The following is a 14,013-nucleotide window of genomic DNA, read 5'->3' as shown; positions in this document are numbered from 1 at the left end:
TACTTCACGCCGGACTCGACGGCTTTCAGCATCGCCACCTTCTGCTCGAATAAGATCGTTTTGCGCTTCCATTTGCCATCGTCTATCTCCTCTCTGGTGGTGGGAACTCGCGCGAATGAACCGATGGAAACGCTGCTATCATTGATGCGCACAGAGGCAACGACAAGCAGCAACAAAACTGCAGTCGGCGCTGCCCCACGCACGCAGCGGATGAAATGGGCGGGTCCACCAGTTCCACAGAAAAGGGGAGGCCGGGAGACACGCACGGGAGATGCAGACATCGTGTTTTATAAGACATTAACATGATGGGTACCAAAATACTTAGTAAATGCTCGCTGTGGAAAAAAAAATATTGCCGATGATTACATTACTTATTAATGTGAAATTTGAGCACAGCTTTTCAGCCGTTTTGGATTTTCTATATTGTCACGTGGTAGCGAATGTGAAGAAAGCAGCCAAACTGAGAAAGATGAAACTAGCGTTTTATTGGGTGAACTTGTGCCCTCAAAAACAGGCTACACCCAAAGAACGGCGACAGCAGGGAACACAGTCAGTGACCAACGAAAATATGATCAGCGGTTCAAGCGTGTCGGCTTTTATACTCATTCATTGAATGTTCCAGAGTAATCGCTGGTACCCGCGTGCCTTCCACAAAGTTCTACATTGTTTGCGTTGCGCACACGCGCGATCAGATTACACAAGCTTCAGTCACAGACAGCGGATGGAAGCATTGATAACATTCCAGAAACTTCCGATACATGCAGGGGCGCCCTGCGCTGTGTGATAACATTTGTTAGGCGATGAAATGTGTCACCCGATAAAGACAAAGAAGTACACGCATCACTATACTGAGGCAAATAATTCGAGCAAGACATGTATGTACAGTTGCAACTTCTTATTCTTCACTTCAGGAAGCACTCCATTCCCAGTTCTTGATTGTCATGAAGGTAGCTTTTTGGTCTGAGAAATAGATGGATATATGCTAGTCTTGCTGCATCAATGCCTGGTTCGGCGCAGTGCACTTCTGGATTGTGGTGGCGACGGCGCTGGGCCTCTGCATGGGCAGCTCGTTTAGCAGCAGAGGCAGACGAAGGACTTCCATGGTTACCTCGCTCATGGCTCAGAGAGAACTGGCTGAGAAAAACTACTTATATAGGCAGACGGATTATATTGTTACGGTTAATGTTAAACCGGCTTTATTCAAGGGGCGAGATGGATGGTAAAGTCAAGATGGCGTCCTGAGGCTGCACCAGCTCACTTCTTCTTCCTCTTCTCCTCGCCCGGCTCATGCCGTAGCAATCCCCGGTTGCCAGACGAAGCCCGCTGGGCAAGTCCACATCACTCGGAAGGCGTAGGGTGAAACCGCTTAAGACGGGCAACATGTACTAACTGGGTCCGGCTAGACCGACGACCAATCGACGTCAAGCGTGCCACTACGTACGTCAAGTCACTCAAGCGATCTACAATGACGAATGGGCCCGTGTACTGGGGTAAAAACTTTTCGCATAAGCCACGTTTACGTTGCGGAGTCCACAACCACACAAAGTCTCCTTTGGCGTACGAGACAGACTGGTGTCGGCTGTCATAGCGCTCTTTCGATCGGTCTTGGGATGCCACAGTACGAAGACGAGCGATACGCCGGGCTTCTTCGGCAAGACAAAGCGTCTTGGCAACAGAGTACTCGCTGTGAAAGTCAAACGGTAGTATAGTGTCAATGCAGCTTAGCGGTGAACGGGCGTAAAGGAGATAAAAAGGACTGTAATCGGTCGTCTCATGCTTTGCAGTATTATACGCATAGGTGATGAAGGGGAGTACGTCATCCCAGTCCTTGTGATCGGAAGATACGTACATGGCCAGCATGTTAGTTAGAGTTCTGTTCGTACGTTCGACAAGCCCATTAGTCTGAGGGTGATAAGGCGTTGAATGACGGAACTGCGAACTGCAGAGACGAAGCAGTTCTTCTACGGCGTCCGCAACGAACTGACGACCGCGATCGCTAATGATCACACGGGGGGGACCATGTCGAAGAATAATGAATCGAAGCAAAAACGTTGCAACGGACGCAGCTGTTGAAGATGGCACGGCCGCCGTTTCCGCGTAACGGGTCAGATGGTCGACACATACGATCACCCATCGGTTGTCATTAGATGATCGGGGAAATGGGCCCAGAAGATCGATACCCACTTGTTCAAATGGCAGGCGAGGCGGCGGCAGAGGTTGGAGAAGACCTGGCGGAGCGGTCGTAGGGCGCTTGTAGCGTTGACATTGTTCGCAACTGGCGACGTAGTGCTTGACCGTGTCCCGCATTCTGGGCCAGTAAAAACGCTCCTGTGTCCGGTTCAAAGTTCTTATGAATCCTAGATGGCCAGAGGTCACATCGTTGTGCATGGCTCTCAGTATGTCCGTTCGCAGACTCTGCGGCACCACCAGAAGGAAGCGTGCGCCTTTAACAGAATAATTGGTCTTGTAAAGCAGGCCGTCACGGACACAAAATCGACCGGTGGCTCCAGGACGCGATGCGGCTACAAATATAGGTTCCAAACCAATATCATTTTCCTGCTCTGCTTTGAAAGTCATCGAGTCTGGGAATGTAGAAGAAATGGGAGCAAAACAGTCATCAAAATTGTCTTCGTCACACTCCGTCGTCGTCAGAGGAAGGCGGGAGAGACAGTCCGCATCTGCGTGGCGACGCCCGGACTTGTAGGAAATAACGAAGTCGTACTCCTGCAGTCGAAGAGCCCAACGTGCCAGTCGTCCACTCGGGTCACGGAGATTCACCAACCAGCACAACGCGTGGTGGTCAGTAATGATAGTGAACGGGCGTCCGTAGATATAAGGTCGAAATTTGTGGACAGCGAAAACAGCTGCCAAGCATTCTTGCTCGGTCACTGTGTAATTGCGTTCCGCCTTAGTCAAAGAGCGACTAGCATAAGCCACAACGTGTTCAGCTCCTTGATGACGTTGCACAAGTACGGCACCGATGCCGATGCCACTGGCATCAGCGTGCACTTCCGTAGGTGCGGATGCATCGAAGTGACGCAATATGGGCCCTGATGTTAGGAGAAATTTCAGCTGACGGAACGCGTCGTCGCAAGCCGATGTCCAGTTGAAAGGGACGGCTTTTTGGAGAAGACATGTTAGGGGGTACACCACGTCGGCGAATCTTGGGACGAAGCGCCGAAAATACGAGCACAGGCCCAAGAAACTCCTCAACTCCCGCACTGACTTCGGTGCTTCGAAGGAGCTGACTGCCTCAATCTTCCGTGGATCTGGCCTCACACCGTTTTTGTCGACCAGATGCCCAAGCACTAACGTCTCGGTTTCTCCAAAACGACATTTCTTGGCATTTAGGATCAAGCCGGCTTGTTTGACACAATCCAGAACAAGATTGAGACGGCTGTTATGTTCACTCAATGTGCTGCCAAAAATCACCACATCATCGAGGTAGCACAAACAAATTTCCCATTTAAGTCCTCGGAGGATAGTATCCATGAATCGTTCGAATGTTGCTGGCGCGTTACAAAGGCCGAACGGCATAACGTTAAATTCATAAAGACCGTCTGGTGTCACGAAGGCCGTTTTCTCCTTATCGTCTGGGTGCATGGGTATCTGCCAATACCCTGATCGCAAATCCAGTGATGAGAAGTAGGCAGCGGAATGTAGACAGTCGATGACATCATCAATTCTAGGAAGCGGATACACATCCTTTTTGGTGACCGCATTCAGTTTCCGATAATCAACGCAAAACCGCCACGATCCATCCTTTTTCTTTACTAAGATTACTGGTGCTGCCCACGGACTAGAAGACTCTTGGACAACCCTTTTCCGCAGCATGTCTTTCACCTGTTCAGCAATAACTGTCCTCTCTGCTGAAGAAACGCGGTAAGGCTTTTGCCGAATGGGGTGCGCAGATCCGGTGTCAATTCTGTGGCGAGCACGGGAACGAGGGAGTGAAGCCTGCTTGTCGCCTTGTGCGAAATCGAATACAGAAAGATGTGCCCACAAAACTTGTGCGAGAGCGCGGCGCTCATGTGAGGGCAGTGCTTTGTTGATCATTCGTAGGATCTGCTCTTCAGAAATGCTTCTTTGGGGATCGCTAGCATGAGACTGCTCCTCCTCGCTTAGCACTGTAATGGAGCTGTAAGTAATCTCGTCAAATTCAGCAAGCTTCATATCACGCGGGAGAACGGCAGGGACGCAAGAACAATTGAAAGCCCACAAATTGGAGGCGCCATTCACTACTCTCACGACAGAGCGTGGTACAAGTACATCTTTCTTTGCGCAGCTCGACGTAAGTGGCTGGACTTGCGCGTCAAACGATGAAAGGTCGGCAGCAGCGAAATTGACAGGGATACGTGACAGCGACCAAGGCGGTAGCAGCAAATCGTTCGAAACAACACAATAGTTTTTCACTGGTAAGGATGTGTCGGCAAGGCTGGCGAGAAGCGCGCTATTCAAAGTAATTTCGCCTGTGCCACAGTTAACGGATGCACCACAATCCTGAAGAAAGTCAATCCCGAGAATCACATCGTGAGTGCATCGCGGCAGTACGAGAAATTCTGTTTTAAGATCTTCTCCTCCGAATAAAACACTTGCAACACAAATACCAAGGGGAACTAGGCACTCTCCGCTGACACCACGAAACGTCACACCATCATTCCACGGGAACATAACTTTCCTACCCAGCCTCTCTTTGAAAGTCACACTCATGACGGAAACGGTAGCACCAGTGTCCACTAATGCCGTTGCAGGTATACTATCAATTAACACACGCACTTTGTTCTTCACCATCATAATAGGCAGAGGAGTATTTCGCAGATACACAGACTGTCCGGCGACCTTACCTCCATCGGCCGCGCCGGCTAGTTTCCCGACGGCGGTGGAGACGTAGCACGTCGCCGTGGTGACGGTGAACGGCGTTGGCGACTGGTTGGAGGCGTCAGGCTGCGGTCAGAAGCTGGCGAGCCACTCCTTCTACTATACTGACGGAAGGTATTCCGAGGTGGCGCGCCTGTGGTGTTTGCAGGGTCTATCGGCCAACGATCGTCGTAACTATCACGTTCAAAATTATGCCAAGTTGGTGGTGGGCCATATGTTGTTGTCTGTCGGCGCCGGCGACAAAAACGAGCAATGTGTCCTGAGGCGCCACAGCTGTAACATACAGGAGATGCGCGACCGACGTTGTATGCCTCGGAGTCAACCCTGGGACGCTGCGAATAATAAACGCGATCTTCCGAATTGCGATTCGTGGTGGTAGCTCGACGAGTTCGTTGATCGTGCGTCATGTCGTCGGGAAAGGTACGTCGGTGCTGTCGCAGCTGATCAACTCGACAGTCTGGAACGCCTGGCGTGGCAGACAATGCTGACACAGCAGATGCATGTTCTTGAGGTTGGTTGGAAGTGCAACCAAGCTGTTCGACATCCGCCCCTTTGGTGTGTCGTTCAAGTTCTTCACGGACAATTTGCCTTATAGTTGCCGCAAGGTCAAATTGAAAGCTGTAGTTGTTTTCGTCAACGCTTGCCACCGTGGTGACATTGGCTAGCCTGCCAAACTTTGGCGTGATACGGCGCAGCTTCAAGGCCTCAAATGTGCGGCAATGCTTGATGAGGTCGGCGACCGAGGCGAGACTCTCCTTGCCGATTAAATAATTGTACACATCCTCGGCTATGCCTTTGAGAAGGTGTCCAACCTTGTCCTCTTCGGACATTCGAGGATTGACAGTCTTGCAAAGCTTCAGGATCGCCTCTATGTACGTAGTACAGGTCTCACCTGGGACTTGAGCGCGCTGAAGCAATGTCTGCTCCGCCCGCTTCCGTTTCGTGGTGGAATCGCCAAAGCACTCTGTGAGGTGAGTAACGAAGCTGTCCCACGTTGTGAACGTATCTTCATGGTTCTTGAACCACACTAGCGCCGTGTCTGTGAGGAACAGAACCACATTGTCGAGCTGAGTCGTGGAGTTCCAGCCGTTGTACTTGCTCACACGCTTGTAGTGGGTGAGCCATTCCTCCACGTCCTCGCCGAATTTTCCAGAGAAAGGGCGGGGCTCCATCTGATGCATCCAGGCGCCGGTTGTTCGCACTGGAGCAGCCAGAGAAGGCTGTTCGTCGCTGCTGTGGGACATCGGGATCTCAAGTGGTGTTGGAGGCAGTCGAGCGAGGCGTCGGCTCCGGCGTGGCACTTGCTGCAGCAGCTCCGTCGTCTTGGTTGAAGTACCCCGCACCTCCACCACAAAACTGTTACGGTTAATGTTAAACCGGCTTTATTCAAGGGGCGAGATGGATGGTAAAGTCAAGATGGCGTCCTGAGGCTGCACCAGCTCACTTCTTCTTCCTCTTCTCCTCGCCCGGCTCATGCCGTAGCAATATTATACCGTATCTACTCGCATAATGATCGCATTTTGGTGTAAAAGAAATTGCCACAAATTCAGGGGTGCGATCATATGCGGGTTAAATTTCTCGTGATAGGAAAATTCTTTTTATTTTTTCATCCCGCATTTTCTGCGGGATACCAACAGGTCAACAAACAGGCGGCTGCCACTGTAACAGTGCGGGACACCAAAACAAAAATGGCAGCCGGCGGAGCAAGCCAAATGCGTTTTTCTTTTTTTCTTTTCGCGAGTACATTATGCACATTGAAACAGTTTCTTCTGTATCAGTAATAAACAATATTGTTAATATCGACTAGTCTGTGGCAATAACGTAGCCATGTCCACTTTGAGGGGACAGAAACAGACATTTGCATGCCTAGCTGCCAGTGACATAGAAACATTTGGTGGGTATGCGGCGGGAACTGCAGCATTTGTCTTCACTGCTATCCTAATACGGCACGTTTTCACTAAGAGTGGGCAAATAGCTGCGTTACAAGCGTTGGCATATGAATAGGGTACACTTCTATGTATCAGTGTGAACGTGGCTACTATCGTTGCCGCTCACGATTTGTTGCGTGCCCATGAGTGCATACGAGAAAAATTGAAATGCGCCGTTTTTGTTGTTGTTGAGCACAACCATTATAAAGCCTACAAATAATAAAGCCAAGGCAAGTTTGGTTGTAGCTTTCTTTTTTTTTTTTGTCATGGAAGTGTGGAAAGTGATAAAAGGAATAAAATGGGGCATCTGCTTAGAATATTTGGTGTGTGCAGATAGCTTGGTATGTCTTGAGTCGTTCGCGTAGCATTCGTCAGCATACGACAGATGTTAAGCGCGATCATCATTAGCTATACTTGGCATAAGACATACCACTGCAGCAAGTTCAGGGTGTGATCATTACACAGGAATGAAAAAAAAAAAAAGCGGGTTTTGACGACAAAATTCAGGGGTGTACCCATTACACAAGTTCGATCATTATGCAAGTAAATACAGTAATATAAACCGTCTGGGAGCCTCAGACAATTCATCTGGTGCGGAACATTTCGTACCAGCCGCCGCAAACGAAGCATAGCTTGGCGCAGCTGCCTCGCTTATCGGGAGGTTGTGGGAGGCAGCGCATAGGTGCATAGGAATGTTGCGCAGCGAAGAGATGGCAGCGACTAACTGACACCACTGACGCTGCTAGTAAGTCAATTGAAGGTGGCTTTGCGTTTCAGCTTGGGAAGTGCGCACCATGATCCACTAATACCAAGCCGCCGCTTCGGCAATCGGAGAACACCGCGCGCTGGCACCGCCACGGAGGATAGGAGGGGGGAAGGGGTACACACAGTAGCAAGCGGCATCGGCTATGGGTTTCGCGTTGGGCAGCAGCACATCGAGATCAGCCGCCTCCGAGCTGCCGCACATGGGTCGCTTTGGAGGAGGAGGGAAGAGAGCAAGGCTCCCGCCGTGCGCGAGAGATGGCGCAAGGAGCACGCACAGCTAGAGCAGTGCGCTGGTCCCAGCTACGAAGGTGGTTATGGCGAGGCATGAGGGTGGCGAGGCATGAAGGAGGCACAGGAACAGGCACCAAAGAGATGCGCTCTGAAAAAAGGTTCGTTATACCCATTGCGATGAAATTTTAGTTTCATTAAAACAATGTTTTCAATACATGGGAATCTATTGGAACTTCAAGGGGAATCACGATTGCTTCGTTATATCCATTAGTTTGTTATATCCCATTTTGTTATAACGAGATTTTACTGTAGGTGGTCTATGCTGTATAGTAATGACATTTCCATTGCATTGTCACATCTCACTTTGTAGCTTGCATAATGGCCCACTCTAAGCCAACCACCATGCTGAGTGAACATACTTCTTCTGCTGACATTTTGGCTTGTTGTTTCCTACGTTGTTGCAGGATCTTGGTTACGTGGATGCAGTTTCTGAACTGCTGGCGTCTGCGGGTAGCTGCCTGCCTTCGTCCCAGTCTGCTACAAGTGAGTTTGTCTTATCACATCGCTGTCGGGTGTCACTTCTAGCTTACTCTGAACAGTCACTGATTAGAATGTTTGTCTTTGATTTATTACTATGAATATGCAAATAGTAGCTGCAAATATGAATCTAAAATATTTGTCATATTTGTGCTCAATTTTAAAGCATTACTGTATGTGCTTGTGTAAGCACTGCACCTTCTTTCGAGGTTTGGGTTTGAATTTTTTAAGGGGGGACACGGGTTGTGGCGACCAAAAATAGCGAAAAAAAAAATCGATTTTTTTATTGCATTTTTGGAATGTACAGCTATTATTGCATCTATATTGTTAATTTCATACCGATAACATCAGTATTTTAGCCGCAGTGACGCCTTATACGACATGTACTAGCTGAATTTCAGGTGGAACTTGCGCTGAAACGGCATATTTTCCGAAACGCGCGCCTGCTCTTCCACGTGCGCTAGCGCGGACATCTTGGTCTCATTTGAAAGAGGCGACTTTTCCCATCAAATTCCCGCCAGAACGGGCCCCATTCAGCCATTGGCCACTTAGAAAATGCGCGGCAAAAGAAGGTACTAGAACGCCCTCCTATTCGTCACTCGGTGCACGTGACTTGAGCTTGCCTCCCGATTGGCGGAACTGCATGGCCATCGTCTGCTCCGCGCTTGGAGCCGCGCACTGAGGTGCGCCATCTTGCCCCAGTGTCAACGCGATGTCTGAAACGGAAGCGCAAATTTCGAACGCGGTACAAGTATGGTGCACAAAAAGTGCGACGAACGCTCATCGAAAACTTAAAAAAACGCTGCTCAACACTGCAAAACGCTCAAGACGCCACAACCCCAGCGACCGATGCCGAAATCGTCGATGCAGCAACGGCAGGCCTAACGACCGCATCGGCTGCTGCGGATACTGTGACAAGTCCGCCTGCCGCGGACCCTTCGACCAGCGCTCGCGTACGGCAAGATACGATCTACCGGCAACCCTCCAAGCGGGAGGAGGAGGAAGCGAAAGCCAAAGCAAAGCTATCGGAGTTGTCTTCCGCTCCAGCGACGGAGAGGAAACGCGAGATTTTGGGTGACGGTACCGACGACGCACTTCGCCCGCCTGATGGGACTATGTTTACGATTGTGGATTTGAGTGCCGTGAACACTTTATTAACATTTGCGAACTGCAACAGCTGCAGTGGTGCCTTAGAAATCGTCCGAGATGAGCGGGAATACGGACTCGCGCTCGCTTTGAAGCTGCGTTTTATGTGCGCAAACTGTGGAGAGATTGCGTCGGTGTGGAGCTCGCCGCGCGTTCACAGTGCTGAAGGAATGAAACCCTTTGCTGTGAACGTTTTGGCTACGCGTGCCATGCAGGCAAAGGGGGACCGGCAGACCGCGTTCAATGACGTTTGTCTCGTTGATGGGCATCGGCCGTCGGGCTCTTCACACGAAAACGTGCCAGAGCTATGTGAAGACGAAGTTGACGCCAGCGGCCGATCGCGCGGCGCGTAATCTGACGTGCGCGCGGTCGGTTCGCGAACTTTACGCCGAAATGAACGTGGGTCATACTGGGAACATCGTTGTGTGCAAGGGAAAGGGCCTCAGAGGCCATAATGAAAGAACTATGTCTAAATGCGAGCGAGCAAAGTCGCACCCTCATGGCCGAGAAAGATAGGCGTCAAATGGCAGCATCAGCCAAGAAGTGCAAAGCATGAGAAAATTTGTGCCAGTCCCTCAAAAAGCGGCACACAGGGGCTGGGAGTCAGCAGGACTACATGCCTGGTGCCTACTGAGCTGTTCCAGCTGTAAATTTGTAAATAAAGTAGGGTTTTGCACGTTTTCTCACTTATCTCAAAACATGTTTATGGCTCACTTCACTAGACTGTCGGAGTGATAGCTCATGATCTACAACAGCTAGAGCGCTAATTCTTTCTTTAGCAGAAAGCCTAATCTACATATTAAAAAGTGCTGAGAGCAGAATTTCAAATTTGTGCATATGTATATTTCCATTTTATGAATTTTCTTTTGGTGTGGTAGCCTTAGGTCAAGGAAAGAATTTTGATCACCTCCTGAATGGCTAATTAGAATTTGATTTGAAAACTTTTTGCAGCATTGCAGTTATTGCACATTATAGTATCTAGCCATGCAATAATATTCACTTTCTGCAGAGCCGTTTTTTTTCATTGTCTCCGGAAACAATAGAGTGGCAGCACGGTCAATCTCCTGAACTAATGAACCTACAAGAAAAATTATTGCATATTTGAAATCAGCACGAAAAACTATGTAAGCTTGTGCATTTTCATCAGATTTGGCCATAAGATGCAGGAAATAATCGCCACAACCCATGTCCCCCCTTAAGTATAACCTAACACAAGTGAAAAGTAAATGCATTATTTACTCAATCTAACGTCCACCTTTTTTTTTCTCTATAAAACGGGTCCAAAAATTTCATGCGCATTAGGATCGAGTACAACCCTAAATCTGCATTATCATATTGCCATCAACATTTCAAAATGGCCATGTCGTACATGCTTCGAACTTAGCTGCCGTTACTTCCTCCATGTGTTGTAGTAAGTGAGCTTACGTTAGTCTACCGTCTGTCTTCGCATTTTCCGATGAATTCATGATGCCGCATTTAAAATTAAAGTCATCATATGTGCGGAGACGAACAGGTATCGGGCAGCATCACGGGCATTCGAAGTTCCCGAAACATGCATGCGCGACTGGTGCAGACAGAAGATGAGGCGTTCTTCAAAGCGATTTGTGATGAGGACAGAGTCTACCTGTCTAAGTGCACCATTCTGTGTTCTGGTCGCTTAGTTCGTATTCAAGCGAGCGGCAGCATGAAGGCCAATTCGCTCGCTCGTGCTGTCGCACTTCCTCCCTCCAGCAAGTTTCAGCGGTAATCAGGTGAGACGAGTTCATGTTTGCTTGCGCGCACGTGACACCATGCTTGTTAATTTACATAGTAAGCGAATGTTTACTAGTATATACGTCCAATAACAGTATCGTTACTTTGTATAGCTGTCTGCTAATTTGTTATTGCAATCGATGCTTCCCTCTTTTGGCCAAAACTGCGACATTTTTATTCACCACATCATTAGGGTTATTGAGGGTAAATCTGTTTTTTTCAAATGAGAGAAAGTTTTATTTCTGTATGAAAGTATGATGTGCGCATACTGTAAGGACTGTTCCTTTTTTTTTTTTTGTCGCGGAAATGGGTATGCGTTACAATTAAGGGCACGTTAGAATCAAGTAGGGTTGTGTGAATAGTTGATTTTGAGTTCGAAGCGAATAGTTATTTCGGCCGAATATCGAATAGTTGCCGTTCACAAATGTCGGCCACAAAGTGGCATGCAAAATAACAATTGGATATGTGCAATTCTTAAGTGGACTAATTTGTGAGAAGATGACCACAATTAATTCAAGTATTACTTATTTATTGGGATACTTATGTATGTATTAGTAGGACTTCTTTTATCGAAGAGGTGGAACAAATTTTTAAACATTTATTTTTATCCAAAACTTGTTTTTCTGACTTAGTATCTGACGTGACGTTGGTGAGTAAAGAATGCTGGCAACCAGTGCACCAAGATTGAGATTGACAAGATGGTGCCGGCATATATCGGCGTATCTGGAGCTCATTGCCAAGTTTCTTTTGCCTGTTCTCAAACAAAGTTGATGAAATTACTACAGTTAATATTGACACGCCTACTTATCTTTATCGGGCGACCAGGTTTCGCCGCCTAACAAATGTTATCGCACAGCGCGGGACACGCCTGCATGCATCCGAAGTTTCTGGAAAGTTATCGATGCTTCTATCCAGTTGTCTGTTGTTGCCGAACCTTGTGCTATCAGATTTATCGCGTGACGCGAATGGTGTAGAACTTTGTGGAAGGCACGCGGGTCCCAACGATTAGTCTGGAACACTCAACGACTGTTGTATAAAAGCGGACGCGCTTGACCCGCTGATCAGATTTTCGACGATTGTGTTCGCCGCTATCGTTGTGCTATAAGTGTAGCCTGTTTTGTGGGCACAGGTTCGCCCAATAAAATTTAGTTTTGTCGTTCACAGTGGTGCTACTGTGTTCTTCACCGTCACCACTACGTGACATTTGGTGGAGGTGCTTGTGCGTTCATGTACCGAACGCCCCCGCAAAGCCGCGATCCAAGCCTGAAGCCCGAGGACAAAACCAACATCGCCCAAGACCAGCGTGCTAGCCGCAGACTGCAAGGACTGCCCCCAGAGCACGAACTTCTACCTGAGTCGACAAAGAAGATCGTGGTCAAAACAACCGCAATGGCTGCCCCAGCGTCCCCCGTTATCCTACAACAGCCTCGGGACCCACCGACCTTCCATAGAGCAGCGACTGATGACCCAGAATCCTGGCTGGAGACTTACGAGCGAATCGCGAGTTTTAACAACTGGGACTCCGACAACAAGCTGCGGCATGTATACTTTGCCTTAGAAGATGCCGCCAGAACGTGGTTTGAGAACCGAGAGTCGACCTTGACGACATGGGACCTCTTCCGTATCGGCTTCCTGCGCACCTTTACGAGCGTTGTGCGCAAGGAAAGGGCCGAAGCCATGCTGGACGCCAGAGTGCAGCTGCCTAACGAGAACGTTGCCATCTTCACGGAAGAAATGAACAGTCTCTTCCGCCACGCCGACCCGGATATGCCCGAGGAGAAGAAAGTCCGCCTTCTCATGCGTGGTGTGAAGGAAGAACTTTTCGGCGCAATAGTACGAAGCCCACCGAAGACCGTAGAAGAGTTCCTTCGCGAGGCAACCAGCATCGAGAAGACACTCGAAATGCGGAACCGGCAATTCAACTGCCGTACAAGCTCTACCCACTACGCAGGAATTCAATCACTGGCCACGGACGGTCTGCGCGAGACCATCAGGGCCATTGTGCGCGAAGAACTGCGCAAGGTCTTGCCTTCGTCGCAGCCTCAAGTGGCCTCAATCGCCGACATCGTGAAAGAAGATGTGCACCGATCCCTTGGAGTTCCTGAGGTGGAACCAGAATCACCGCAGCCGGAAGCAATGAGCTACACCGCTGCCGTCGCCCGCCGTCAAGGCCCCCCTGCTCGACCGCGCCAGGGTCCTGCAACGCCGCAATTCCGTCGTCCGCCGCCGCCGCTGCCAGCGTGCCAATACGTCGCCCAGCGCACCTACGCAAGGAAGACGGACATTTGGCGAGCCCCCGACCACCGCCCGCTCTGCTATCACTGCGGAGAAGCCGGCCATGTGTACCGCCGATGCTCATACCGCGACCTGGGACTGAGAGGGTTCGCCGTCAACGCGCCGCGTCCACAGCTTGGCGAACGCCCACGTGAAATCGCCGATTACCTAGCCGCCACTCAGCGGAACTCTCGACGACCGTCCCGTTCGCCGTCACCAGGACGCTACCTGTCACTGCAGCGCCGACCATACACTGGTCCAGCTCGGGGCTTCTCTGCGAGCCCATATCCGGAAAACTAAAAGCAGCAACCGATGGAGGTGCGGTTGCTGTTCGTGTAACTGACGCAGATCCTCCGCCGCCGATGAAGTCGACGAAGAAACCATCTCGACGACCTAATGACGGCACACCGCCGTCCCGACGATGTCAGCAAGCCAAGACTACACCGACAAAAGACGACTTGACGAGGCGACGTTCCAGCTTCATCTCAACACGACGCAGCCG

General features: G+C 49.7%; 1 protein-coding gene across 3 annotated transcripts in view; it reads left to right on the top strand.

The window, feature by feature from the left end:
- LOC135907566 (telomere-associated protein RIF1-like) overlaps positions 1 to 14,013 on the top strand; it is a 307,714-nt gene that overhangs the window by 137,475 nt on the left and 156,226 nt on the right. For all 3 annotated transcript variants that reach the window (XR_010566054.1, XM_065439245.1, XM_065439243.1), the window contains exon 18: positions 8,267 to 8,345. Coding sequence is in view for 2 of the 3 variants with exons in the window: in XM_065439245.1 (XP_065295317.1) it covers positions 8,267 to 8,345 (79 nt within the window). In the remaining variant the exon portion in view is untranslated. The remainder of the gene's footprint in view (positions 1 to 8,266; positions 8,346 to 14,013) is intronic.

The sequence above is a fragment of the Dermacentor albipictus genome, chromosome 1 (genome assembly GCF_038994185.2).
Source record: "Dermacentor albipictus isolate Rhodes 1998 colony chromosome 1, USDA_Dalb.pri_finalv2, whole genome shotgun sequence".
In the NCBI taxonomy this organism is placed as follows: Eukaryota; Metazoa; Arthropoda; class Arachnida; order Ixodida; family Ixodidae; genus Dermacentor; species Dermacentor albipictus.
Note: the sequence above shows the minus strand (reverse complement) of the source record. Positions and strands in the feature narration are given on the sequence as shown.